At 42.7% G+C, this 24108-nt stretch overlaps 1 protein-coding gene across 3 annotated transcripts in view; it reads right to left on the reverse strand.

The window, feature by feature from the left end:
* Positions 1-24108, reverse strand: part of MYLK3 (myosin light chain kinase 3) — a 101865-nt gene that overhangs the window by 24566 nt on the left and 53191 nt on the right. For 2 of the 3 annotated variants that reach the window (XM_081273848.1, XM_081273847.1), the window contains 3 exons: positions 6940-7030; positions 4923-5349; positions 556-1016 (listed from right to left, as the gene is read on the reverse strand). In XM_081273848.1, the coding sequence (XP_081129974.1) occupies positions 556-1016; positions 4923-5349; positions 6940-7030 (979 nt within the window). Of the gene's footprint in view, positions 1-555; positions 1017-4922; positions 5350-6939; positions 7031-13622; positions 14103-24108 lie in introns of those variants that run through there. The other variant, XM_081273846.1, reaches the window with a different exon arrangement.

Here is a 24108-nt window from a genome sequence, read left to right on the forward strand (position 1 = left end):
GGGATCACTCACAATGTTCTGCAAACTCTGACAAAGGAAGATAACCCCAGGGATGGAGGGGTTTAGAGCCTCGGGATCACAAGAACACAAGGATGCCTCCCACCACCCTGGGATGGTAAGCAGGTTAGCAGTCCTAGTACCTCCTCCTTGTCCTGAAGAAAATCAGCTTCCTGGTCACAAATGGCCAATGATGGTTATATATACCAGTTAATGTCATCTTTTTTTTTTTTTTTTTTTGACAGGAGTCTTCCCTGTCTCAAACCAAAGTAATACCAATGGTGAAAGCTCAGGCAGCAGGTGGTTTTGAGAAATATACCCAGATGGGCCACATGGGTCCCTCCTACCCTAATACCAAGCTGATCAGAGTTTTCAGTCTTTCTGTCTCTGTGCCTTGGTGTCCAACCCCAGGATGTATAAGTAGGCTGTTCTCAAGTCTTGGACTCTCCCAGACCTGCTTAACCAACCCTGAAAGCCGCAGAAAGCAGCCCCAGGAATATAGCCTCCCAATCCACTCACTTCTGGCCTTGTGTCAAGTCAGGCAGCAGCCTCACTTACCCAGAACCAGGCTGCCAGCCCCATCATCTGGGGGTGTCCTCCTTCCTGTTTCAGTTCTTGGAGTGACCCCAGCTGCACAGTCATTCCCAGGTTCAGGATGTCCTGCTCCTAAGCTTTTGTCCTGCTGCAGGGCTGAGGTCCCAGCAGGGTCATCTCCCTTGTCCCTCCTGGTGAAGCTTGGTCCTGTGGCAGGCTCAGCCACAGGCCCTTGCTTCTCCTCAGCATCTGCTCCCGCCTCGATGCTTCTCTTCTGCAGTGGGGTAAACTCTTTGGCTTCTTTGGGGTTTTGTTCTCCCAGCTCAGTCCCAGGAGCTTCGGAGCAGCACCTGGGCCCAGGCAAGTCCTGCTCACTGGGATGAGCAGCTGCTGGAACCTCTGCAGAAGGAGTGGGTCTGAGGCTGCCCCGTCGTGTCACAAGAAGTTCCCCGGGAGTATCCATCTCTTGCACATGGATGGAGATTCTGAAGCAGAGAGAAATATGGCCCTGAGATTAAAAGCAAAGACTCCATAGTTAGTACAGACCTGGGTTCAAAGGCCTACTGCTGCCACTTACTGACAGTGGCCTCTTGGCTTCAATTTTCTCATCTGTAAAATTAGAAATTTAGGGCTTATGGTGGGAGACTCCAACTCCTGTCTCCTTGGAGACCTGACCACCACTGTCCCCCACAGGACATCAGGAGAAATAAAAATAGAATTACTCTATGTTCCAGCAGTTCCACTTTGGGGTATATATCCAAAAGAATTGAAACCCATATTTATAGCAATTTTATTCACAACAATCAAAAAGTGGCACAACCCAAATGTCCACTGATGGGTCAAAGGATAAACAAAATGTGGGAAAGACAAACAGTGGAATATTATTCAGCCTTTTAAAAAGGAAGGAAATTCTGACACCTGGTACAAAACAAATGAACCTTGAGGACAATATATGAAGTAAAATAAGCCAGTCACACAAGGACAAATAATGCATGATGTCACTGATATGAGATAAATAGAGTAGTCAAGTATATAGAGATAGGAAGTAGAATAGCAGTTGCCAGGGGCAGGGGAAATGGGAGTGGGAAATGGGGAGTTGTTTAATGGGTACAGAACTTCAGTTTGCAAGAAAGAAATGTTCTGGAGCTCTATTTCCCAACACTGTGAACACATACAACACTATGGAACTGTACACTTAAAATTAGTCAAGATGGGCTGGGAGTGTAGCTCAGTGTTAGAGCACCTGACTGGCATGTGCAAGGTTCTGGGTTCCATTCCCAACACTGGGGGGAAAAAAGTTAAAATGGTAAATTTTTTGGTATATATTTTTCTCACAATGAAAAATAAATAATGAGGCCTTTCTCTAGCAGCTGCAGGCCTACCTCCACTGAGCTGCTGGTCCTCTGAGGGCAGTGCCTGACCTGGGTGGGTTGTCTGAGAAACTTGGCAGCCTGTTCACAGCGAAGCACTGGGCAGGAGGTATAGAAATCCTTCTAAAACTGTGCCCTGTGAGACTATGTGTGGGTCAGTGATGAAGGGTAGGTTGGGAAGGATGGCATCTAAGCTAAGCCACCCCAAACCTAGCCTAGGTCAAGGGACATGGGAACCTGTGACTAGTCAGTTGCAAGAGGAATATCCAGGTAGTCAGTCGACAAGGTCAGCAATCACCACTCCCTCTTATGTCTTCCCTTACAGAAGGACAGAGGATGACCCTAAAACCACTGCCATGCAGTGCCAGGTCATTTTGAGTGTCCCAAACTTTCTCATCTACTGTCTGGCACACCCATGGCAGGCATTTTTAATTAACTGCAACATTCTGTACCACCAAGTTCAGATACTGCCTCAGGATGTACTGCATGCACGACTACAGAGCAGCCCCTACAAATCACAGTTGATGCTTGACTTCCAATCCATTGTCCTCAAAATATATTCTTGTGCTAGGGGAGGAAGGACAGGTAGTGACCTCCCCACTACCCAGACCCGCTGTAAATCCAGTATGCTTGAAGTTCAGCTCAGGGCTGAAACTGAGATACAGATCTTTTCAGAATCGCTTTGGGCCTCTACCGAGTTCATGGAAAGTTCACCCCCAGCCCCAGATACCATATTTACGGCCCTGGCCTGAATCCAGGAATGCCTGCCTGGAATCCCTCCCTGGGGCTGTCAGGTCTCCTGGGAAGCTCCCATTTCCTTCCAGAACAAAAGCAGACAGATGATCTGGACTTCTCTGCCAGTCACCACAGCAAACACAAACCAGGCTTCCTCCCTGAGCCAGGCCTTGGGGTCTCAGTTTTAGGTCAGGGCAGCCCAGGGCAATCACAAAGGGATGAAGTTCATCTGAGAGAAACTTTCAATGCCCAGAAGAGGCTGCTGGGGGATGTGAATGTGCCATCCCACAAAGGTGACAAATACAGGCCTGGGGACAGGGGTTGGGAGTCAGCAGGTTCTTCATTCTCCCACACTGACTGCTGAGCATGGTCAGAGGCCATGTTCTAAGGGTCAGGGTGGCTGCCATAACTCCACCTATAAAACCCCTGCCATAATCCTCCTGAAAGCCTCTGGGTTGACAGCCTGCTATGATAGACTTTTCAACATCTGAAAAGATAGATAGACTTTTCAACATTTTTTCAACATTTTTTAATGGTGCTGCAAAAACTGGAAATCCATATGTAACAAAATTAAATTAAACCCCTCTCTCTCACCCTGTACAAAACTCAACTCAAAGTGGATCAAGGACCTAGTTATTAGACCAGAGACTCTGCAACTACTAGAAGAAAATGTATGCCTAAATCTCCATTATGTCAGCTTAGGAAGTGAAATCCTCAATGATACTCCTAAAGTGCAAGAAGTAAAATCAAGAAATCAATAAATGTGATGGTATCAAAATAAAAAGCTTCTCAATAGCAAAGGAAACAATCAAGAACATGAAGAGAGAACCTACAGAATGGGAGAAAATCTTTGCCACCTGTACCTCAGGGCATTAATCTCCAGGACATATAAAGAACTCAAGCCAGCAGCTCTGGAGGCTGAGGCAGGAGGATTGAGAGTTCAAAGCCAACCTCAGCAAAAGCAAGGTGCTAAGCAACTCAGGGAGACTCTGTCTCTAAATAAAATACAAAATAGGGCTGGGGATGTGGCTCAGTGGTCATGAGTTCAATCCCCAGTACCAAAAAAAAAAAAAAAAAAGAACTCAAAAAACCTAACACCAAAGAAACAAATAACCCAATTAATAAATGGACAAAGGAACTGAATAGGCACTTCACAAAAGAAGAAATACGATCAGTTAATATATGAAAAAAATGTTAAACATCCCCAGCAATTAGAGAAATGCAAATTAAAACTACATTGAGATTTAATCTCACTCCAGTCAGAATGGCCAACAATAAATGTTGGCAAGGATGTGGGGGAAAAGGTACACTCATACATTGCTGGTGGGACTGCAAAATGGTGCAACCACTTTGGAAAGTAGTATGGAGATTCCTCAGAAAACTTGGAATGGAACCACTATTTGACCCAGTTATCCCACTCCTTGGTAGATACCCAAAGGACTTGAAATCAGCATACTACAATGACACAGCCACTTCGATGTTTATAGCAGCTCAATTCACAACAGCTAAGCTATGGAACCAACCTAGGTGCCCTTAAACAGATGAATGGATAAATAATGTCTCTCTCTCTCACACACAAACACACACACACACACACACTGGAATATTACTCAGCCATAAAGAAGAATGAAATTATGGCATTTGTCGGTAAATGAATGGATCTGGAGACTATCGTGCTAAGTGAAATAAACTAATCCAAAAAAACACAAAGCCGAAAGTGCTTTCTGATATGTAGATGCTAACACACAATAAGGAAGGGGAGAGAGAAATCAAAGTTCACTGGATTAGACAAAGGAGACTGAAAGGAAGGGAGGGAGTGGGAACAGGAAAGACAGAATGAATTGGACTTAACTTTCATATGTTCATATATGAATACACAACTAGTTTAACTCCACACCATGTACAACCATAAGAATGGGATCCTAATTAGAATAAGTTATGCTCCATGTATGAATAATAATATGTAAAAGAAAAAACACTCTACTGTCATGTATAGCTAAAAAGAACAAATTAAAACAAAAACCATGTCTAAGACTCATTCCAGAATCATTGACTCAGAATGTCTGGGCGTTGGTATTTTTTAAATCTCCAGATAACTGTAGGGGGCAGCAGGTGACAACCGGTGCTTTAATCTTCAAAAAAACACAGGGTCTTCCCCTCAGCAAGCTAGTCTAGCTCTAGGCATACAGTGGTCATTCAGCATGTGTCACTGGCCCATTGCCATGCTGCCTCTGAGGGACTGTAGTTAATTCTACCCGCTGCCCAGCACAGAAGAGCAACCCTTACCTTAGCGGAGATTCTCCACCACTGTAAGCTGCCCTGGAGAGAGCTGGTGCCCTTGGGGGCTCAGAACTGGGCCCTGAAGTCAACCATAAGACTTCTTCTGAGGACTGAGGATCAAACTTGCTGGATGATGTTCCTTGTCTTGTACTTGGTGTAACATCCTGGCTGGTGGGGGCCTCGATGACCCTGTTAGATGCTGCAGACAATTCCAGGCGAGTCCCAGGGTTCTCACTGGATGTCTCAGGATCTTTGGCTTCAACCTCTGTGGGCAGCAGCAGGTGGCCAAGAGGTACCTGGCCTGGGCCAAGAACCCCATCCACCTGCCCAGGTGAGGCCCCTGCCTGGGAGATGAGGTCAGCACCCATTCCTGAAGTGCTGAAGGAGGGCAGCCTCTCCACTGTCCCCTCTGACAGGTCAGCCTTCTGGCTCTCTACAGGAAAACAGGCAGGGTAAAGATATAGTCCCATTTGGAGGTGTCTGTCACAAAGACATTGCAAAGTATGTGCACCAGGCCATTCGGTCTAGCCGAAGGCTGGAGATAAAGACCATCAGGAGGTTGTGTGAACCATGGAACATCCACACAATGGAGTGTTGCACCACCACCACCAACAACAAAAAGCTAGGGAGTAATCTCAGGATGTTCTGAAAGTAAAAAGAAGCAAGGTGGAGAACAGTGTATAGGGAAGTCTCTTTACCCCAGGGAGAATGTGTTTGTGTATGGGTGATTGTGTGTGTGTGTGTGTGTATGGGTGATTGTGTGTGTGTATGTGCGCACTTGCAATGTGGTCTAAGTAAACCCGAGTTCAAAAGAAAAAAAGATTTTTAAAAAATATTTAGTTAGTTAGTTGTAATTGGACACAATACCTTTATTTTATTTATTTATTTCTATGCGGTGCTGAGGATTGAGCCCAGGGCTTCGCACATGCCAGGTGAGCACTATACCACTGAGCCACAACCCCAGCCCAAGATAAAAGATTTTTAAACAATTATGTATAGAGGAAGAAAACAATGTTTAAGAATAAAAGTAAAGGGCTGGGGATGTGGCTCAAGCGGTAGCGCGCTCGCCTGGCATGCGTGCGGCCCGGGTTCGATCCTCAGCACCACATACCAACAAAGATGTTGTGTCTGCCGAAAACTAAAAAATAAATATTAAAAAAAAATTCTCTCTCTCCTCTCTCTCTCTCTCTTTAAAAAAAAAAAAAAGAATAAAAGTAAAAACCAAAATTCTCTTAATATACCTTGTTATGTTGATTCGACTTTGAAACCATGTAAATATTATGGGATTTTCTAAAGAAAATGGAACTTTTAAAAAAGCAATCCATAAAAATTTAATGCAAAATGAAATTTTAAAAACCTGATTATCAAGTTGGTGGTACAGTACACAGATAGGAGTGATTTCAATTTTTAAAAAGTGATTTCATTTTTATTTTGCTTATTTTACCCAGTCTGATCCCAAACTTCTGGGCACAAGCCTCTCCTTCTGCCTCAGCTACCCAAGTAGCTGGGACAACAGGCAAGTGCCACCACACCCAGCTCCAAGTCAAAACATTACAATTGAGCTGGGTGTGGTAGCACACGCCTATACATCCAGCGTCTTGGTAGGCTGAAGCAGGGGGATAGCAAGTTCAAGACCCTAAGCAAACTTGGCAACACACTGTTTCAAAATAAAAAGATAAAAAATAGCCTGGGGACATGTGAATATGGATCTGTGGTTGAACACGCCTGGGTTTAATCCCTGGCACCAACAAAAATAAAACCTATCTCAATTGACTGTATCCATCTGTAGTGGGATGTGTGTGTGTGTGTGTGTGTGTGTGTGTGTGTGTGTGTGTATAAATTACATATATATATATATATATATATATATATATATATATATATATGAACAACAAAGAACTGTGAATAAGACAAAACAGCTTCAACAGTTTCTCAGGAATCACAATGTGGGTGATACTGTCAATATTTTCATTATGAACGCACTGTGTGTTCAATGTGGGAGGAAGCAAATGGGCCCACTTACCTTCCCAAGGCCCCCTGATGTCAGCTTGCACACCTCTGGTACTCAATGCATGCTTTGGTTTTGTTCCCTTCTCTTCCACTTGCTCTTTGTTCTAAAATGATAATCATAAAAACCATCATCATTATCATCAACATCCTCATTCAGGCCACAAACTTTTATTAACCACCTACCATGTACTTAAGATAAAGTACAGGGTACTAAGGTTATTTGGCATAGTCTCACAGTAATCTTAGAATACTGCTTATCATCATTTTAGAGATAAGGACACTGAAGCCTTCCCAAGGTCATGAAATTTAAAAGAGGAGGAGTTTAGTTTCAAATCCAGAACTGAAGTCTTTTTTTAAGACTTCGCTATATTGGTAGTGAGGGGTGGGCCCAACCCCCAACCCTTGGCCAAGGGTTTTAAATAGACCAAACCTCAAAGGACTTAGACCAAGGATAGAAATAAACTTAAAACATCAATTCAGATCAGTTGTTTCTGGCTAGTACAATGTTGGTTTAGGTTGGGTTCTAAAGTCAAACCCATGCTTAGTGGTGGGGGGGGGGGGGAGGGGGGGGGAGTGGGGGAGTGGGGAAGCACCACAGTGAATCTGCCTGGGGACTGGGTGGTTAAGTCCCATGGTCATCCCCATCCCCCTCTCTAGGAGCAGGAACACAGACTCTCAAAGTAGATTTGCTGGATTTGAACCCCATCTTCACCACTTGGCTGTGCTCCTTAACTTCTCTGCATCTCACTTTTCTCATCTGTAAAATGGGGATATTATCTGCTTCAGAGAGTCAGGGAGGATTAGGGGAGTTAATTTGTGGAATATTGGAGAAGTGTGATCAATACATAGCATTGCTCAGTAGTTCTAGTGATTCCGTCCTGCCTGAGCCAAAGAGCCATCATGTCAAATGACACATTGTATAAGGATGGTTGGTCCTGGCCCAGAAGCACTCCCTGCAGCTTTTCCTTATATCTGAAGTCTGCCCAAGACCAGTGCATGGGGCCCCTATGTTTGCAGTTCTGAAACAGCCTGCAGCACAGTCCAGCCATGAGCTCTCAAGCGAATATTTCTACATGCTCTGACCTCTTGACAGGCCCCCCTGGTGCTTTCAGGAAATTGGAACCACTGATTGACAAGTCCCTAATATGACTCCTGGTACAGGTCACAGCCCTGGTCATAGCCTGGGTTGTGCCATGAGGCACAAGACACTCTAGTAAAGGGTCTTCCCTGCCTTGGAGGTTCTTAACTGGAAGCTCAGAGGCCAAAAACAGCTCAGGATACATTTGGCTTGTGCAGCATTTAAATTTTTTTAATTTAAGCCAAGTGCGGTGCTACATGCCTATAATCCCCGGGACTTGGGAAGCTAAGGCAGGAGGATCTCAAGTTCAAGGCCAATATCAGCAACTTAAAGAGACCCTCACCAGGGGCTGGGGTTGTGGCTCAGTGGTACCCCTCACCTGCGAGGCCCTGGATTCGATCTTCAATACCACATAAACATAAATAAATAAATAAATAAATAAATAAATAAACATAAATAAATAAAATAAAATAAAACTACAACTAAAACATAAATGTTAAAAAAAAAAAAAGAGGCCCTCACCAATTTAGCAAGACCCTTTCTCAAAATAAAGAGGACTGGGGATGTGGGTTCAATTCCTGATTTTAAAAAATTCTTTTTGTTTCTAACATTTAATCTAATTAAAATTATGTAGGATTCCTTTAGAGTTGATAAAATTGTTTCACATACATATACACGTACATGCACACTGTTTTATTCATTTATTTTTCTCCCACAGTGCTAGATTTGAACCCAGGACCTTATACATGCTAGGTAAGCTTTCTACCACTGAGCTATAATCAGCCCAACTGGTCTATATTTTGATAGTAGAGGTGGTTTCCTTGGTAGATATATTTGTTGAACTGTATATTTAAACTGTGCATAGTTTGTGTGTGTAAGTTTATTCTACCCTAATAAAATAATTATTATTTAATTATTATGCCTTAATAAAACTGATTAGGAAAAAATTCTAGGTTTCCAGCTTCTTTTAAAAAATATTGGAAGATCTGGCAACTCTAGGCCCAAAGGGCAAAAACTGGCACAGGCAATTCCCTCTAACTCTTCCAAATGTCTCCCTGCTCTTAGGCTAAGTGTTGGTTCCACTGTTTTTCCTATACTGAACCCACTTCTCTCAATTCTGTTACCTGTTCATCCCTTCAGGATTTCAGGACACCAAGTTTTGTCCTTTTAATGGTAAGCACATAGCCCAGCACCTGACATGTGGTAAGCACTTAATAAAAAAATTGCTAAGCTGCTATTACAATCATCACCAATGTCATCAATGTGGCCCAGAACCTCTGCTGAGCAGATAACTCTCCTTATCCCTTTTCTACAGACTCTGTCCTAACACCCATGTAGCTGGGGAAACTAGAGGCATTATCACAGATCTCCTCTTGTTTCACCCCACCAATAGAAAGAGACCTGTACACACTGTCCTTTGGCAGACCTTGTTGGGCTCAAATCGTCCTCCTTCCCTCCGTCTTTAGCGTAGGCAAACATGTGCGCATGCATCTGCACCCACACACAGACAACCACAGCCGGCTTCTGTCTTTAGGACTCAACCTTCTGGTCCCTACCTTGTCTGTTCAACCAGAAAAAAACATTAGCGACCTCAGGTACCATTCTAGGGGACTGAAGCATATGAACAGCTTGACCATGTGATTCAGGAATACTTCTGGCTGAGCCTGAAGCTGTCTTCCCTGAGAGAGCACCTGGCTTCTAGTAATAATCTAATTCATTGCTACAATCAAATGAAGTGCTACTGAGAACTTCAAAAGATTTGTGGAAGACCATTACAAAGTCCTGGCATAATTTTCAAATTTAACAGCCAATGCCAGGATTTAATTCAATTCCACATATGATTACTATGCTCCTAGGCTCTTAGGAAACACAAAGAGGGTCTTCAGAAAGTCTCCATAATGCAGTTGTCAGCACTGACAATAGCTATATGTCTCTGTTCACTGTCCAAACACTTCCTGTACCCCTGGTAAGTAGAAGCTTCAGGGCAATGGACTGATTAGTAGCTGACATTCCCATTGGGAGGCTGGACCTACATTTGTAGATAGTTATTAATATGTGTATTAAATACAAGGATCAGAGAGAGATCAATCTAGAGCCAATGGGGCAATAAAGACAAATGTTGCAAGAAGTTAGAAAAAAATTCTGTGACATCCCCCCATCCAGAAATGACTAAATATTTACAACATGTAAATCAATAATAAAAAGGCAGAAAAACAAAAGAGAAAAGAAGGAAAAGGACATGAACAGGCATTTCACTGAAAATACTAGGTTTTTAAACATAAGAACAATGTTCACTCTTTTAGTAAAAAAAATATAGAATAAAACCACAAGATAAAACATTCTACTTTTGGTTATGTTTGAAATTCTTCTTAATAAAAAGTTTGAAATCATTTTATGAATTCAAAAAGAACAGTTAGCTTTAAGAGACATATAACCAATTACTTTTCTTGAATATGCTTCAAATAAACCACTAAAAATTTAAAATTGTAATATAATCTGGGTTGGGGTTATTCAGTGGTAGAGTGCTCGCCTATCATGTGCCAGGCCCTGGGTTCGATCCTCAGCAACACATAAAAATAAATAAATAAAATAAAGGTATTATGTTCAACTACAACTAAAAAATAAAATATTTTTTAAAAATTGTAATGTAATCAGGGGTCTTTGAATACTGACTTTGGTAATATTACCAAAGCCAGTATTCAAAGTATAGTATTGTAAGTATGCTTTTAAAATAGTCCTTACCTTTTAGATATAAATGCTGAAACATTTATGAAAGACATCGTTCAATGTCTCATATTTGCTTCAAAAGTAATCTGGAGGGGCTGGGGTTGTGGCTCAGTGGTAGAGCGCTTGCCTAGTATGTGTAAGGCACTGGGTTTGATTCTCAGCACCACATAAAAATAAATAAATAAAATTAAAGGTTTATCCACAACCAAAAATATAAAAACTAAAAAAGAGAAAAAAGTAATCTGGAGAGATAAAATGGGTGGGGAATCCATGAACTAACACTGATTTCCTATTGATGGCTGAAGCCAAGAGATGAACTCACAGGTCTTCTGTATCCATGGGTTCTACTATGAACACTTAACCAAACTCATATTGAAAATATTCAGGAAAAATTTGCATCTGTACTTAACAGGTACAGATATTTTTTTCTTGTCATTATTATTAACTGGTCCTATATCCTTGTTTCTTTCAACCAGATAGTATAACAACTAAACCAGATAGTATAACAACTATTTAAATAGCACTTATTAAGTATTATAAGTAATCTTGAGATGATTTAAAGAATACAAGAGGATATACATAGATTATATGCAAATATTATGTTATTTTATATAAGAGAGTTGAGCATCTGAAGATTTTGGTTTCCAAGAGGTTCCTGGAACCAATCCCTCATGGATACTAAGAGATGACTATAATAATCTCTATTTTTATAAATACCTGAAGTTTTTCATACTAAAATATCCAAAAACATGTGCACAGTAAGATCTCATTTTGGGGGCTGGGGGTTGTGGCTCAGTGGTACAGCATTTTCCTGGCAGGTTCAATCCTCAGCACAATAAATAAATAAACAAACAAACAAATAAATAAATAAATGTATTGTGTCCATCTTCAACAAAAAAATATTTTAAAAATCTGATTTTTTTATTCATCAGAAAAACAATCAAAAAGTTGGGTAATATGCTGTATTAGCCAATGTAGCATCAATAAGCATTCCCATATGTTATGGGAAAAGACTAAATTGTTGGTTTTTGTTTGTTTTTTGGTGGTGCTGGGGATTGAACCCACGTCCTTGTGCATGTGAGATAAGCACTCTACCAACTGAACTATATCCCCAGACCTAAGACTAAATTAGAATAAATTCTTTGAAGATCAGTTTGACTTTATTGATACAAATTTACCCTTCACTACTAGCAGTGTATCATACCAATAAACTCACACCACTTGTGTTCAAAGACATACATCTATGGATAGTCACTACATCATTATTTATCATATTTAAAAATCAGAAAAAAGGATATAGGACCAGTTAACAAATTAAGATATATCCCTCCAAAATGGAGTACTCTGCAACTTTAAGAAATAAGCACAAGGAAATTTTCTAGGCTTAGATACAAAACAATGCCCCAATTACATTAAGATTTAATGTGAACATTACATTAAATAAAATACATTAAGATTTAATGTATTTAATATATCAAGGCCAGAACAAAGTGAATAACATTTGGGAGAAAATAAAACAAAAAACTAAAGGTGAGGTTTTAGGCAGATCCCATATCTAAAAGGATTCAAAAGAAACTGGTACTTGTGATTGCTTACAGAGGTGAGAGGAGTTGTTCTGGGGACTAGGGGATTGAATAGGAGGTAAATATACATTCTTTATACTATATGAGTTGTCTCCAGTTTTTGTTATGTTTGTCTGGTTTGTTGGTTGGTTCGTTGGTTGGTTTGGTTTGGCTTGGATTTTGAGGGGGTGGGGAGTTGGTGTGCTGGGGATTGAACCCAGGGACTTGAATATCGTGTTTTGCTTACCATGTACATAGTAATTTTCCTTTTGAAACTATTAATAAAGTTTATTTTATTAGATTAATGGATTTTCTTTTTTAAAGCCAAGGTTGGTTATCAGTGGCAAGGGCCACTGCAGGGATCTGATCTCCCCTACAGGTCAGGCTCTCAGGGAAAGTCCAGGGCAGACAGCAGAAAGCTGGGGGATGGGCAAACTCTGGGAGGGACTGCAGGGTACAGAGGGGAAGGTATCAGCAGGATGAGCCCTGGCCTGGCTGGGCTGTGAAGGAAGGTACCTTCCTATCCTCCTGTGTCAGCCTCAGTAGCCAACAGGGTCAAGCGCAAACCCTTTTAGACCCCAACTCATCCCCTGGCTCCAGGCTGTCTGAGTGCTACTAAGTGGCTGATCCTCATGTGCCCAAATAGGGTGTCCCCTCTGCACACCTCACCCCTCCACTCCCTCCCACACCCCCCACCAGAAACCGAGCTTCCATTAACCAGCAGGTTTGATTACGCAACCCTTGGGAACAGCCACTCCCAGAAATGCCACCCTCCACCCCCAGGCTCCAGCTCCTGCCTGTTGTCCCCCATAGGTCACTGTCAACACTCATCTCCCCACAGGCAGCTGCACACTCCACCTACTCTGGGACAAAACACACAGTTGGGGACAGGAAGGGGGGATGGGTTTTTGAGTAGGGCCTGTCATAGGAAACTAAGCACTACCCACCTGTTTCCATCCCAGGTGAGGAGCAGAAAGAGGCCCAAAGAGAAAATAAGTGCATGAGAAAGTACAGAAGCTTAATGACCTTCACTCCCTAACTGCCAATTTGTCCCTGACCTCTGGATTGCTTGGAACTGCTCAAGGTCCCACAGTCTTGGCTAGGGCGCTGCTTCTGCCTTTCCCTGGGAGAGCAGCACTCAGTAGTCTGACCAGAAATCTATCCATGACCTCTATGGTTCTAACTCTCCTTTCCCCAGTCAATGCAACACACATGAGGCACAAGAAAGGGACACCATATCTCCAACTCTCCAAACCCTAGCTGCCTGGCCAGTCTCCCCACCAGTGCCCAGGCTTCCCTTTCAGCCAGGGAAAGGAAGCAGGAACCAACCTCCTCATGGATGTCAACCAGGCTGCCTTTTCTCCAAGGAACGCTCCCTTGCATGATGAAATCCACCACCTTTGAGTTCTGGAACACAGCTCCCACCAAAGCGATGGCCCTGTCCACAGCCACCACCATTCTGAAGAGAGCTTCAAGTTTGGCACCATGCTGGGCACCATCCTGTCGCACAGCCCTCACCAGCTCTAGGACCTCAGTCCACCCAGCCTGAGTGTCAGCTGGAGGGGCACTATCAGCTGCCCCTGGGCCCAACCCTTGGAAGGCCTCCAGCCGGTGCAGGCCTTGCTCTAGGTGGCCCATGCCTTGGCATACACACTGTAGCTTCTCTGTGACATCTTCTTGGAAATGCAGGAGTTTGTCGACCTTCTCATTCAGCATGTTAAGCTTTTTGTCCATGGTGGTTAAGCAGGCCTTGCCCAACACTGGTCCCAAACTCTCCTTGGAGGCTCCTGACATCCCAACTCAGGCTTGACAAGGGCAAGGATGAGGAAATGGAAGGGCCACAGACCTCTAGTTCTCACTTCAGCAGTAGTTTCTGGAAGTTCATTGTCCTTGGTAGCTGACAGCCTTACCCTGTAGCACCAACCTGCTTGGACTGCCTGGGCTGTTTGGGGAGCCCAGAGGACCAGGTTTTCTCTGTGCTTTTGCCTTGCTTATCTCCCACTCAGCCTTGGGCTGTGACAGGCTGAGTTTGGCAGAGGCCTTTCTCCTTGGGGCCCCTTTGACATCATGGCAGTGTTTAACATTCCTCTCTGAGAGGCTGCTGACGGGCAAATATTTTAAGAATCTGCCCAGAGCAGGCAGGGGTTTGTGTAACTGAAGCTAAAGACTGAAAGGATCCTTTAGGTAATGTACCTGTCAGATGAACTTGACAAGAGAGCTTTAGGGATTCCAGGCCCTGAGGAGATGGGGTCCCACCTGCCACACATATATCTAACTCACAGTAAAAAGCAAGATCAAAACAGAAAGAAATCTGAGACCATTCAAGCAAGTTCTGACTCTTACCATGATGAAAATTTTGATGATTTTGCAAATTAAAAACATTTTTGGTGTTCCTACTTCACTAATGCCTAAAACATGTACTTAGACTGCTCGTAGGATGAATTTGCAGGTTCCTCCCTACATGGGGCTCTTAGTCACTAGTCATTTGTATCTAAAAATAGAAGTGAGGGAAAATGGCCTCGGCTCCTCACCCAAGTGCAAACCTATAGGTTGTGTTCCTCAGGTGACATTTATCAGTGATCTCCCTGACATCCCAATAAAAACGATGTGGTACCAGGTACCAATTTCTAACTGACAAAGATTCAGTAGGGCCCTATAGAGCAATGAGGACTATGTTCCCTCTGGTTTCCAAATCTTTTAGCCTCAGAAACCCTTGGTTTGAATGAAATTCTTACAGAAGCATCAACAAATAAAGCAGACACGTAGAGTTGCTCAGGATGTCACTGAGAAGGGGCACAAGGTACCAATTCACTGTCTAAAGGACACCACAGAGGAGTCTGAGTTATACCTTTTTCATCTAGAGAGGGAAATATGTACAAGGTCACCCAAGCACAAGGCCTCCTTGAGCATAGGTCAGCCATGGTCAGTGAAGCACCAAGGGAGAGAGGGGCTTTAGTGTTCTTCACAACTTCCCGCTCTTGAATAAAAGCCAAGATGATATACTCTGACCTGGAAATGTGATTTACAAAAGCACCATCAGATGATTTTGCTATTTTAAGCCACAAGTTACCTATCAATACCATGTTCTTGCTATAAAGATGCAGCTTGACCACAACTCCCTCTCTATTCATCCTTCTCCTCAGATAACTGCCTGGAAGCAGCCTACAAAGAAGTCCAAATCCATTTCTGGGGGCAGATCTCAATGTCATTTGTGGAATGACTCTGGAGCACACTCAAAAGAGTGTTGGTCTGCTCTATTTGCTGTGATTAAAAACACACACACAGCCAAGTGTGATGGCTTAATCCCAGTGACTCAAGCAATTTAGTGAGAACTGGTCTCAATTTTTAAAAATAAATAAAAAGGGCTGAGGATGTGGCTTCATGGAAAGCACCCCTAAGTTCAATCCCTAGTACCAAAAATAATAATAATAATTTAAAAAAACATAAACAAAGTGTCCTTGAAAAATGAAATTTGGAGAATACCATGCTCTAGCCCCTCTAAGACCTCTGTTTCCAGAGAAAGGCATCGGTATTGGACCAGGGACCACTATTTTCCTCCATAATTTAGACTTACTACTTCTCTGTGGAACCAGTGTTCTCTAAATCTAACTTTGGGAAATGGCTGCCTAAAGAAATCTTTGGAAGTCCATCTCCCCAGGCCTCCCCATTGCTTCTTTCTAAGTTGGTGACACTAATTTTTATGAAATAAAGTTCTCACCAGTCTACACAGAGAGTTTCCACCAACACATACCACAGGCTGCTGCATCATTATCTCTGCTTTGGAAATCTTTGGAATAACCTGCAAGTCCAGGGTTAATAAAACCTGGAAAGATGAAACCAAACAATCCCAAAGGAAACAAGCAAATTCGATATAGAGGTAGATAGATAGATGATTGATAGATAGATAGATAGATAGATAGATAGATAGATAGATAGATATCATTCAAGTTACAAAAGAATTCACCCCAGGTCTCCCATAAGCAGCAGTTTTACATAGTAGTGTATTTACTAGAAAGGGGCCTCAGCCATCATCCACTGTTCCAGACCACCTTGAAGCTCCCTGAGGGCAGAATGGCACTTCTTCAGCTTGCCTTGTATCCTCAGACATGCCAGTGTGCCTGATGTATGGCAGGTATTCAATACAACTGTAAAGAAGGAATGAATTAACAGGGCCACAGCAGGAAGCACCAGGTTTAGCTGACCATGGGAGATTTCTGTGGGAGGGGGCAGCAGCTGGACTTTGCTAGAACAAACAAAAAAGTACTTGGCAGGGTACCCTGGCAATTCCCAGAAGCAAGCTCTGGGACCTTCTGGGAGGAAGCTTAAAATACACCAACAGAAGCTCTTAAGCCCTCTTTGATGAGAAGGAGTAGCCAAGACAACCAGCTCTGAATCCCTTTCAGAGCTCAGCCTACAAGGAGAAATGAGTGTGTGCACACTGGGTTCCCTGAGGGTTAATGCACGGCTTCTTTCCAACTCTCACTGATGTATAGGACACACCAAGTACTCTGACAATGGTGCCTGCCTGGATAAAAGAGGGATTCTACCCTCTAGGCAAGAGAAAGACCAAAGAAGCAACTGTGCTGGATTTATACAGAGTATCAAATCCACTAACACTTAGTCCCTCCAGGGTGAAGGCAGGCCTGCTGATCCACTCCTGGAAAAAAGGCTGACCTCTCCTTGCCCCAGGGTTGGGTTAGTGTGAACCCCAAGATTCTTGCCTGCTCTTTTGTTGACCTATCTCGAGGCTGCAGAAGTGAAAGAGAATGCAACATTTTCATTTTAAAGTGATATTAAGACTAACTCGGGTAAAAGACTGATTTCCCATATTTATCTCCTTCCCTTGAAGAGATCTGATTTAAGTGGTAGTAAAGCAAGACAATAAATACAGGTCCCCAGTGAGAAAGAATGGAAGCGGAGTTCTTGTTGAATGAGTGTTATTTGTGAATTTCTGGAAGATTGAAAGCTGTTAGGGGAGAGGTAACTGGAAAAACCAGAAAAAGAAAATCACAGCCTCACTGGGCACATGGCAAATACAGACAAATGTAGAGCCAGCTTGCCATGTAAAACCCCAGAGAAGTCTGTGAACCTTGAGAACCCGGGTGGAGTAAACAGGAGCAAAAATGCAACTCTGAGACATATTCCTCTAGTCCCTTCCTCCTTCCCAACTCCTCTGTACAGAAGGGGCATTGCCAGGAATCACTCCCACCCACCCCACTCCCCCTGAGGACCAGACTCTGTTTCTGGAGGAGCTCAGTGGCCCAATGTACAATACCTGGCACTGGGGGGTCCCTCTGGAGTTCCCTACTTGATCAAGCTCAATAAAGCCAAGCAATCAACAAGCCTCAACTAACCATCCAGTTTTTAGTACCTTATTCTGAAATATGCAGAGATAAAAAAATTCACAATTATTAAAAGAAAGACACCAAGATGTAAGATTCCAAGACAACAGAACCATAATCCTGGAGGAAACAAAAAAAAATGAGAAATAGAAGTTTCAAAAAGGTCATCATTTATAGTTACAGAAAAATATGAAAGGCTATTCCATCCAGTAAAAGAGGATGCTATTGGCAGGGGGTGTGGCTCAGTGGTACAGCACTCACACAAAAGAGCACTGGGTTTGAATATCAGCACCACATAAAAACAAACAAATAAAATAAAGATATTGTGTCCATCTATAATAATTTTTTTAAATATTAAAAAAGAGGATGCTACAGAAGAAAGAAGAACCATGGAATGAATATAAGAGAGGTCTTAGAAATTAAATATGAGTCATAAATCCCAAATATGGATTGGGAAATAACCTAATATCCCAGAAAATAGAACAAAAAGTTAAGATATAAACATAAGAAAATATGTTAGATTATGGATCCAGCTGGTCTCACTTCTAATAAGTTAGAGTTTCAGGAATAAAAATAAGAGAGAGGAAGAGGGCATTTATCAAGGAGATACTACAGTAATTTTAGAATATATAATTTTAGAATAAGGGATAAAGAAAAGATCATAAAAACTTCCCTAAAACTAATATAAAAGAACTGAAATCAGAATAATATCAGACTTCTTATCAAAATATTTCCCCTCTGAATTTTAAAGACATTGCACCACTGTCAGAGGACAGAATGATTTGAAAAGATGCATAAAAATGCTGGGCATGCCTGTAATCCTAGCAACTCAGGAGACTGAGACAGGAAGATCCCAAGTTTGAGGCCAGCCTCAGCAAATGAGCAAGGCCCTTCCCAACTTAGTGAGATCCTGCCAAAAAATAAAAAGTAAAAAAGGCCTGGAGATGTAGCAACCCTGGGTTAAACTCCCAGTAAAAAGAAAAAAAAAGGCATAAAAATGTGACTTTTTCTTTCTTCTTTTTTAATGCACCCTAAGGAAGCTGCTTTGAGGATGTGCTCTAGCAAAAGAAGGAAGTAAGAAAAAAATCAGTATACAATGTAACTAAAGATATATGTAGTAAATGTTAAGATCAAGGGGCCTAGAATAAGACTGTCTGAATTTAACTCCTGCCCCTGCCTCACTAGAATTATGACCAGGATTTACTTAACTTCTTCCAAGTCTGCTCTTCCTATTCTGTAACATGAAAATAATAATGATAAATACACTTCACAGAGTTGGCAAGAGAGTTACATGAGAATGCTAAGCCATCAGCATGGTGATGGCAGAAAGGGCAAAAGAGGAATATAAGGAATTAGAAATTCCAAGAAAATCAGAGTTTTTACAAGAGAAAATAAGATTAAAGCACAATAATTCATTTTGCAATGAATATTTGTACCATAATAAAGTAAATGGCTTATTAAGTGAAAACAATAGCATATCTATTGTGAGTTGGGAAGTATGAAAAAGGTTAAGTCTTCATTTATCTGAATAGGAAATCCACAGATTGCATACAGAATTAATATGAAAAATATGGGTATCAAAAGAAGGAACAGCTAAAAGACTCCATGTTGCCTCTGGGGATCAGGAACCAGGAGAATATCTAACTACTAAACATACAGTACACTTTGTTGATTTGTATATTTAATACTATGAGAAATTTCCAAGAGAGGGAAGCCAGGTGTCTAGAAGAAAGGTGCCCTGGCCTACATTATATAAATGCTGTATGAGCTAGATGCATACCTGGAAATTCCTTCACCTCTGCACACAGCCATCTTGATCCACACAGAGGGTTCCTAACAGTGTAATATCCACAGGGCTGAGTGCAAATGTAAGTAAAACCTTTAACACAGTGCCTGAAAATAGTACAGATTAGAGCTGCTGTTCTTAAAATCAATCTCACCTTCTCTCCACCTCCCATTCCACACGGCCAGCCCAATAAGACAGCAATGTGCTCAGTCACCTTATTGAGGAAGGGGGACAGTACCCCAGTCCTAAACAAGCACACCCCTCCTCACCATCCAGCACCTGGCCCAGTAAACAGTGGCCACATCAACTAATGGTGCATGCAGGGAACGTCTGACCCCCCTGCATCCCCTTTAGCTGATGTGCACTCTGAAGGTGCCAATGTGTCCTCCATTGAGCTGAGCTTATTTAAAAAAGGAAAACAGAAATGAAAAAGATCTCGAGAGCCTCAGAGTTCAATGCAGACAACTTTGGGGTTAGCTGCCACTGGGCATTGTCTGCCCAGTATGTCCTGAATCCATGGGGAAAGGCCCCAGCTGACCACCCCCAAACTATATCCGTCAACCAAAGTTTTCTGCTGACTTTCTTGGTTTGAGGGGACCTTAGGTCTGGGGGACAATTGTCACCAGGGCTCCTTTAGTCCCATGACCTTACCAATTGTTTCTCAGCCTTCTACTTCAAAGCATGCTAGCTTAGAGCTGCCCTTACCGCAAATATCTGGGTGCAATCTGATGCCCGCTGCTGGCCTCTGGTGCTGGGACTGTGCAGTGCTGGAGTGGGGCATAGAGTCCCCATCCTGTAGGCCCCAGAGCTGTGCCAACTCAATGTTTACTCTGCCTGAGATGGATGCTACCCAACTGCCTGGAGCTCTGGGAATGAGGTGGGCTGGCCGGCCAGGATGATTTCTCTGGAAGAACTCAGGCAGTAGCGATAAGCCTGGCATTTCCACTTATCTCTGACCCTGTCCCAGGCCCCAGAGGCATCCAGAGGTTTCACTTGGTTATCTGCTTTGTTGGTCTCTATCTGCCTCTTTGGAGGCCTACTTCCTGCATCACTTAGCAGAGTGTCTAGTTGTGAAACAAACACTGTGTGGTCCAAGAAAGAAAGGGAAGGAGTCCTGGTGCAGAGCTGACTTGAGTTCAAGACTCAGAATTCTGGGACAGGGAACCGGATGAGGTAGGAATCCTTTATTTTAAGACAGAAGTCCTGATTGGCAGCAGAAAGGGCAGGAGGGCTATGTTTTTTCAATGGGGCTGCTCACACTCTGGCTAAAGTCAGCCATCTCCAGGCTGCAAGAGTTTAGCTACTGCCTCCCCAAATAAAACTACTCAGGAAGCTACCAAGGAGTACAGAGTCCCTAGGACTGGGACACAAATTAGAAGTCAGGGAGAGTCCTCTGGCTAGATCTTCCCAGAGTGCCCTGAGAGAGGCTAAGCTCTACACACACAGACAGATGACAGGCAGAAACACATCATTTTGGGACCACAGCTTACCTAGTATGGCTGACAAGAACCAGGGAAGTGGCTGGCCCAGTAAACAGGCAGTTGTCAGGCTGTTGATATCAGCTCACTTTTCTAAGCCTAACCATGGCCAGACTCTGTGCTAAGCACTGTAGTAGGCATACCTTATTTAAAACCCGCCGCAGCCCTAAGGGGCAGATAAACCATTCTGCCACTTTAGGAGGGATCTCAGAGACTCTAAGGGTAATTTCCCTTACCATGTACATAGAGAGCCTAAGGACCAGAGAGAAGAGACTTTATGAAGGTCACACAGGAAGGCAGTGGCAAAGATAAAACTGTCGTCCTCATTGAGACCATAGATTCATCCCCCTGTTCTGTGGGTTGAGAGGTCAGGAGGTAAGTAGAGGGAAGAAGATTGGCCTCTGCCCCATAGGCTCAGTTCTGACAGTTATCTAAGGATAATAGGAAGGGGCTTATATCGAGGATAAAGCAAACAAGGTCCCTCAGGGGCAGGGACTCTCAGATATTAGGCTGCTTTTTTCACAGTAAAATGTCTACAACTTCTCTCATGCTGGCCACCCAGAAAGAGAATTAAAACAACAGCTACAGTCCTACTAAGGACAAATCCAGGAACTGTGCTCAGGAATAAAAAACAAAGTTGGCTTCTCTGAAGCAGAGAGGGAGATGACAGCTGTACAGAATCCTATTTCCTGCCATCCCTCAGGTGCTGGTGAGTTTGTTCCCAGAATCTCCTTGTCTTCTGTATTCAGCAGTCCTATCCCTTGCAACCTTTTAATTTCATCTCCTCTTTCCTTACATACCTAGTCAAACTTCTCCCTGACCAAGCAAAGCAAGGTAAAATTGACCTTAAAATACTAGGAAAGAACAAAAAGCACCATTAGGAGCCAAAATCCAGACCAACATTCATTCATTCATTCATTAGTTCTTTACTGAACAACACCACTTATTAGGTAGTAAATACTTAAAAAGCACATTTATATGCCAGGCACTATGCTACATCTTTTACATAAATTATTTATTTGCTCCTCACAACAGTTCTTAGAGGCTTAGAGTGATGAAGGCACTTTACAAAGTAAGAACCTGGATTGATTGGTTGATTGATTTTGTGGCACTGGGGATTGAATCCATGAGATTTCAACCACTGAGCTATACCCTCAGCCCTTTTTATTTTGAGACAGGGTCTCACTAAGTTGCCCCGGCTGGTCTTGAACTTGAGACTTTCCTGCCTCAACCTCCCAAGTAGCTTAGATTTCAGGAGTCTACCACTGCACCCTGCAAGAAAGGAACTTGGATTTAAATGTGGGCAGCCAGACTCCAGTGTCTGCTTACAATTAAAAGCAATCTAACTTAGGGGATGGAGTTGTAGCTCAGTGGTAGAGCACTTGCCTAGCACATGTGAGGTCCTGCATTTGATTCTCAGCACTGAATATAAATAAATAAAATAAAGGTCTATTGACAACTAAAAGAAATATTAAAAAAGAAAAAAATTTAAATAAATAAAATAAAAGTTAAAAAAGAATCTATTTAAACAAAAGCAATCTAACTGAAACTTTCTATTTTCTAAAACTTGAATCTGTCTCTAGAAAGCTACATTTTCCAACTGCCAATTCAGAAAACTCAACTCCATTTGCAAGCTAGAACAAGGCCAATAAGTTTCATGCCAACACAATGCCTCGATTTTCTACCAGCGCACACTGGCAAGGTGTTTCCACCTGTAATGTGCTTTGACATGTGTCCTCACAGTTGCTATTCATCTGAGGAGGGTGGGTTATGGTCCCCATCTGACTAATGAAGAGACTGAGGCTCACAGTGAGTCAGTGGGGAGCTGGAAACTTGTGTCTAGCTCTATATAGTTCACTATGTTCACTCCAAAAAGGGGAGGGTTTCTGGAAGACCCCCTTACCCCCAACACACATACTGCTACAGGACACTACCCCACCTGTCCTGCCTGACAGGAATCAAGGAGATTGGGGGTTTCTGATAATAGGTTGCTTTTTTTTTTTTCTCAGACTGACTATGAGCAAACCTTGTGCTAAGCACTTTACCTGCAATCTCATTTAAACCTCTTGACTCTGTTAACTCTTGTGGGTTTCGAGCTCTGCTATGTTGTGAGAAATACCAAAAGTCTGGATGAGAGGGAGGTTAATATATCAGAACAACAGAGAAAGTGGGACCATCACTAACTGCAAAGGACATGACTGGGGCAAAACTGTAAACCTAGAAGTGTGTCTAGCCCCATTACATTTGATTAAAAGAATTTTATTTTCATTACTCTACTTCTCTCCTTTCCATTTACCCACCTACTTTCTGAGAAGAGCCCAATCCCAAGATATTTTGGTGTTAAATCTGAACAACTGATAGCAGAGGTGGAATATAGTATCATATATATAAGAGGTCTTTGCTGATCTGGGTGACAAAGTCTCAAGAACAGGGAAGCAAAAAGGGGAGAGAGACAAGATACCCAACAGGGTCTGGGGTTTGGAGACAAACAGGTCCTCAAGCAGCCTCAGGATGTGAGACAATGGAGGGGGACGGGAATTTGTAAAAATGTCTGCTGCAGGGTATAAATGGTCATCAGGAATCATGAGCAACAATGGCACTGCAGTTGGGCTTGGCTTGCATGAACTCAAGTCTTTGTAGAAACAGCCACATGGTGCAGGTAATTCAGGATATAAGAGGAGACAAATAAGTTGGGGAAGACTTCTTGGAGGAAATAAAACTTGAGCTGAGCGTTGAATAATGAGTGAGACTTGGGGAGGCCAAGGAAGGGCAGTTTCAGGGAGGACAGAGCAAACAAAGCTCCAGGTAGAGCATGACAGGTGGGTAAGATGGTGCAGGGGCTGTGCTCAGATAAGAATGTTTTAGTGGAGGCACAACTGATTTAGCAGGCATGATCCTTAAAAGAGTGAAGGGATAAAATTAGGGAGTAACATAATAAAGTCAGTTAGGAAATGGAAAGAAATGATTACCTGGGGAAGGGGATTGTGACTTAGAAGGAACACAAAGCTATTTCTGGGATGCTGGAGATGTTTTCTGTCTCTGGTGGTTGTTGCATGGGGGTATTCATATTTAAATTCTATAGGCTGGCGGGCTAGGGTTGTGGCTCAGTGGTAGAGTGCTTGCCTAGCATATGTAAGGCACTGAGCTTGGTTCTCAGCACCACATATAAATAAATGAATAAAGGTCCATCAACAACTAAAAATATACAT

Source organism: Spermophilus citellus (assembly GCF_964194105.1).
Source record: "Spermophilus citellus genome assembly, chromosome: 18".
Taxonomy (NCBI): domain Eukaryota; kingdom Metazoa; phylum Chordata; class Mammalia; order Rodentia; family Sciuridae; genus Spermophilus; species Spermophilus citellus.